This window comes from Thermobia domestica, chromosome 9, assembly GCF_964235325.1.
Source record: "Thermobia domestica chromosome 9, izTheDome1.hap1.1, whole genome shotgun sequence".
Classification (NCBI taxonomy): Eukaryota; Metazoa; Arthropoda; class Insecta; order Zygentoma; family Lepismatidae; genus Thermobia; species Thermobia domestica.
In genome coordinates this window covers 92,288,528-92,294,567 of record NC_137462.1, presented here as the reverse complement: position 1 = coordinate 92,294,567, position 6,040 = coordinate 92,288,528, and the positions used below count along the sequence as shown (strand labels likewise).

The 6,040-nt window shown below is 37.2% G+C and overlaps 1 protein-coding gene across 1 annotated transcript; it reads right to left on the bottom strand.

Annotated features, from left to right (window-relative positions):
* Positions 1 to 2,516: 2,516 nt before the first annotated feature.
* LOC145660932 (thiosulfate:glutathione sulfurtransferase-like) lies at positions 2,517 to 3,029 on the bottom strand. Its single transcript, XM_081726370.1, has one exon. The coding sequence runs from the start codon at positions 3,027 to 3,029 to the stop codon at positions 2,517 to 2,519; it is 513 nt and encodes a 170-aa protein (XP_081582496.1).
* Between the last annotated feature and the right edge of the window lie 3,011 nt (positions 3,030 to 6,040).

Sequence of the window (6,040 nt, the reverse complement as noted above, 5' to 3'; positions counted from 1 at the left end):
TATTCGTTCAATCCTAATGTATGCTCACTCAGTCTGACAGCATACTTACAAATTTTATACAAATCTTAGTTACTACACCTCCGATGGTGCAGAACAGAGTGGTCCAAGGGATCATTGCATACCTCATGGACTTCTGAATACAACAAATTAAGGAAGATTTGAAGCTTCCACTTATTCAGCAACTACGACAATTGCAATCTGTTAAAGTGTGCGCCACTATCTACAACTTAGACAACCCACTCCTCTCATCAATAGGCACCCGAGTACTACAAATAAGGTCCGTGAAGTACTTCCGTGAAAAAATAAGTACTAAAAATCTAATGCAAGGTCCGTAAAACCAGCATGTCAAAACAAAAAACAAGGGAGTTAGTGACAGAAGCTACTGTCACACACATTATACGCAGCAATCACAAATCAAGGTGCAACATAGATAGAAACCAAGGGCACAATGAGTGCCCTATACTTCTTACAATAACAAATCCATCAAGAAATGTCTCTCTGTCTGTTATAGAACGTCATCCAAAGTGTATTCGACGCTGAAGTGTGGTAACGGATGTGGATTTATCAGCATAGAAGGTCGACATTACAACAACTTCGACTTCTGTTGATCTATAACTAGAAACGTCTTAGGCTGCAATGAGCCTGTGAATATCGTCACTTACGTCGTGAGCGGCAAACAGTCGTATTTTTGCCGAAGTCCTGCTTGAAGCTGTTTCTAGAATGATGGATGCTTAAATGTTAGATGTTCTCGTGATGATCGTAATCTGGGTATGGCAGGTGTAATTTCTGAGGCACCGTTGGGTAAGATACGAAATCTTAGCTGCTCCGCGTTGAGATAAGTTCACTGGTGATCGTTACATCGAGAAAAGTTTATAGGCCGATATTATATTCCTTCTTTCAAACAACAAAACCATATTTCAGCAGGACAATATCCGATAACACGTATCCTAGAGTGTGCAAACCTTCTTTCACGAACACGTGGTGTTACTGCTTACCTATTTTGCACAGTGGTCTGGGAAGTCGCTCATGAAATACGTGGATAATGATTTTACTGCTGACAACAATGTCAAGAAGCAAGCATACACATACGTGAGATGGAAATTTGTAGCTATAACAATTGTCACGGTGTGCATCAAAAGTAATCGATAATTTGCACTTGATACATTGTTTGTGGTTGAAGTGGACAGTGTTATGAGAGGTGCCCTAAGCAAATTTAAAAAGTTAGAATTTAAATTCATAGGTCTAAAATGCACTCTTCCATTGCTAATTCTTCAAGTCTTTATTTTATTTAATGTTTTGGCCCATAAGTATCTTTCTGTAATGTTTCCTGCTTGAAGGATTTTTTTTTCCTCAATCATACATCCAAAACCACAGATCTGAAGGGGCTGGTCCACCGTCCTATACCGATTGGAAATGCTTCTTCCATACGGTTCTTTTAGAGCGGTTAACGTCTATTTCGTTTGCTTGTTTTTCAAGTGAACTTGTCCTTAACATAATTTGTTACCTTTGGACGATCAGTGCGTTTCCTTGTACTATTTGCATTGTGACTATCTTTCAAGAGTCCAAAACTGTTCCTCCTAATCACTTAGGAATTTTTCACAAGGAATGACTCACTTCTCTCAAAATAATCACTTTAACAGTACTTCGACTTGTAGTATACAGTCCCACATTTCATAATATATGCATGTTCTTCACACTATTCAACTGGTAAACGCTAATTAAAACAGTAAGATCGCATGTCACAGATTCGCATTCAATTTTGCCCATATTATGACACAATTGAATAGCGTTTATACAGCTGTTCGTTGAAGTAAAGAGACAACTGCTGACAAGGCCTCATACACACACAACTAGATATCGTTGATACGATGCATCATCAAAAAAAAGCATCTGTTGGTCACGGTGGCTCTTCTGCGAAGGGTCCTTGGTTTGATCCAATTACTTTATTTTCGGTTTTGTTTGCGAAGAAAGAACAAGAGACTTCGCTTACAAAATTAATTTCACGTTTTTCATTAGGACATTACTACACTATTGACAAAATTTTCTATATATATGAAATGCAGTGAGACAATTAGCCCCTGTTCCTCCAGGTTTGTTCTCAGACCATAAAATTCGTACTCTCGCTATATTTTCTGTATTTTTTGTTTGTTGAAGTTAGGTTTGATTAATTTAGTACTTACCTTCACTTAGTAATTACATTTCCATAACATTAACTCATTTCCCCTATAAACATTTTTTTAAAATTTTTTATCAGATTTTGGCCCCACAAATCCAAAACTATATTAAAATTTGATATTGTTTAAGCTACTGTAATCTAAGTTTGATAGTAGAAATGAAAGCTGTATTTGTAATTCAGTAAAATGTTATTGTTTAATGGATATAAACTGTATGAATGTATGTACATTATGGTGAAAGGTGATATCTGGCCACTTCAAATGACAGAAATACATGATAATTTGAAAGTAGAACAAGTTAGTATTTTTTAATGTCACTCTTAGTAATATTTAAGCCAGTTATCAAATTTTACCTCCGTAGTTACGCGCTTTGTAATACCCCAAATCCAAAGCTCTCTTGACAGCCACCAAACTTTTCTTTCTGCCTCCACTGGTGAATACAATTTGGTCACACTTCTCAGGTTTTCGTACTCTGTATTTTGCTTTAAACTCCCTCGGAGACATTTGCAAGGCATTTTTGACATCTGAAAGAGGTATATGAATACAGCCAGGCAAATATCCTTCTTTTTTCACTTCTTGAGGAGTTCTGACATCAAATATTTTCACCACACCTTTCATTTTAAGTTCAAGAAGCTCTTGGTACTGAATTTCATACGGTTTTTCACCAGACTTGTCTACCGTTGATGTCAAATATTTTACGTTACTCAAACCAGTCTGCGACTCTGCCTTTGAGAAGTGGTAAGAGTAAGCAGGAATATTGGTTCCTGTCGTTAGCATCGAATGGAATTTTCTTGAAATCATACATGGCAAAAGCTGCATGCTACGGAAGAATTGAGATACGGAAACAACAGACATTATTTTGTTCGGATGCTGTTATGATTCAAACAGAAATTTAGTTTTCATTTTGTGATGATTGTGATACATATTTTTTTTCCTTTTATCTGCCTAAATTAGTATACAACATAAATTAACTCAGACGGTACATAGTTCCTTTCACGTTGTGGCCATTTTTGTTTCCTGACAACTTATTTTCTTTTTCTTTTGAGAACAATCGATTTGTTAGGCTTGTGTGATTTTTAATATCATATTCTGCCTCTTTGTCTAAGACGAATTTGTATTGTTAGGAGTGTTTTGTCCAATGAACACCATATATCACTGACATTATTATTATTATTATTATTATTATTATTATTATTATTATTATTATTATTATTATTATTATTAATACAAATTTTACATATATTTGCTTGTTGTTACAATATCGGAATCTGACACTCACAGTAATCAGGCCCGTGCTGGCCCACCGGGACACCGGGACATGTCCCGGTGCGCCCTCCGAAACATCACATTATAAATAAAGGTACAAGTTTTATTTGTAATAAATTCTTACAGTTGTTATTAGTAAAGAACCCGTGATAAGTAGAGTGCGCTCTTTACATAAGGCGCCCTTGCAAAACCACATCAAAGATAAACAGTTTTATTCATTCTTCTATGTGGCACAGTTCTGTCAACGCCCTTATTATAAGAGTGCGTTGGTTCTGTACAATATATACATACTGTTACTGTTGGTAAAGAACCTGTGCAGGGCACAGTGCGCCCTTTACGTAAGGCGCCCTTGCAAATCCACATCAAAGATAAATGGTTTTATTTATTCTTGTGTATAGCTTAGTTCTGTACAAAAAATACATACTGTTACTGTTGATAAAGAACCCGTGAAGGATGTAGTGCGATCTGCGCGTGGAGAGCCCTGCGAAATGTCACATTATATATAGATGGTTTTAGTTCTTCTGTATGCCATTTTTGTATAGTAAATTCATATAGTGACTGTTGGTAAAGAACCTGTGAAGGGTACAGTGCGCCCTTATAAAAGGCGACCTGCAAAATATCACATTATAAATATTTTTAAAATTCTTCTGTAGGCCAGTTTTGTATTATACATTCATACAGTTCCTATTGGCAGAGAACAGGTAAATAATACATCACTTTTCAAAAAATTATGAATAAGGCCAGTAAAGCAATTAACATGTAGGTCTATTCGGTAAGGTAATATAGGAGTTTTCGTGCTGCTATCCATTTATTGCCAAAAAAAAAAAAAAAAAAAAAAAAAAAAAAACTCAGAAGATAAGCGCAATCGATATAGTGCAGTTTAAACAATTCAAGTTTTTAAAAGCTCTTTATTTACAAATTAGATTGTTCTTGTGTGTATAAAGAGCAGTGTTCGAATAATCAGTACCGGTACTAATTGTATTTCTAAAACATAGCTATATTGATTTACTGGCAGGGGTAAAAGTGGATCTGAAAAGGTAGGGGAACGGTAGGTAGCGGCATGACGTCACGCCGTCCCCACGCCTATCTTTGCCCATAGTAATTTTTAGGAACTTCGAGGACGCCGTACATATTTTTGAAGGTGGGGGACGACGTCTCCCCGCGTTCCCCCTCACTTTTATCCCTGTTTACTGGTATATATTTAGCCTCATTTTGTTTGACAAACAATTTATCACAAAAACAAGTGTTTCTCTAATAAAGACGCTATTTAAGTTGTTAAACAAAATTGGAGGTTTTAATACATAAAATAGCGCCCGTATATATACAGGGAATAACTTAATTAATATAATAAATGGCAGGACGTAATTCCTGACACCGAGATAAAACGAAAATTATACACTAACCTGGGTGTAAAAATGCCTTCTTTCGGCTTCTTGATCACCCGAAAATTTCTCGGAAAAATGTAAAAACAGCCATAACTCAAGAACAAAACGTCGGATCGAAGTTTGGTAAAAGAGAATGTCCATTAGTTTTAGTCGTATGTTCCATTAGTATACTGCACAATCGGATAGACCTAGGTAGTGCAGTGAGGTGCAAAGTGACTCCCAAAGAAACTGTAGTATTCCTTTGAGTACTTTATCAAACGTTAAATAAGGGAAATGAACAACAATCAAGTACAAGATTTCAAAAATAATAGTACAGTAGAGCGTCGATTATCCGAACGTCGGTCAACCGAACGACCGCTTAACCGAACTGTGTACTCGCTCGCACCTGTTACTCTCCCACCCTACCGTCCATCATCCCCCTCACTCCCAAACCAAGTTTCCCACAGTAGTCGCCGCACTGAGCCACCGCTGGCGGAACATTGCTTCTAATGGGGCCTTCATAAGGCGCTGCTGACCGGCCAAGCCGCCAGTCGCTGTGTTTCAACAATCAGCACACTTCTTTTTATGAATAAATTTACTGTACAGTACTTCTTGTTGGCAAATAAACATGTACAGTTCGATTATCCGAACAAATCAGTTTTCCGAACACCCATGTCCCCCAATTACTTCGGATAATCGACGCTCTACTGTACATGGTTCAAATTAGAACACTTAGAATTCGAAAGAGAGATTGATCTGTTGTGATTGATCTATTTTGTCTCAGTACAGAATTAACTCTGAAACGAAATCTTCAACGTATCACAGTAATATATTTTACGCTACCGCCCCCTTTTCCAGAGCTATTGTGAATAGCAAAAACTACATTGCTATTGTGAATATACCAAAATAGCGTCCTAGTGTAATCCACTCACATTTTGATTTTGTCACTGCTGGAGGAATTTTCTAGAAGATAGCTCGTTGGAATTACATCCAAAAAATGGGGGAAAATTTTTTTCGACGTTCTTGGAGCTGGATGGAATACCTACACGGAGTAAAGAGAACGTGACATTTGTGCGAACACGTAGCAGCACGTACGTAGCTCACAGTACTTTCACTAAGGGCATGATACTGTGGTCGCACACTACAGAACTATCATCTCTTGTGTGCCAATTGCGAATGGATCGCAGAAGCCTCTCTTGCAATTTTGTTATGGAATGGCGTCAATTAGCGTGGCTG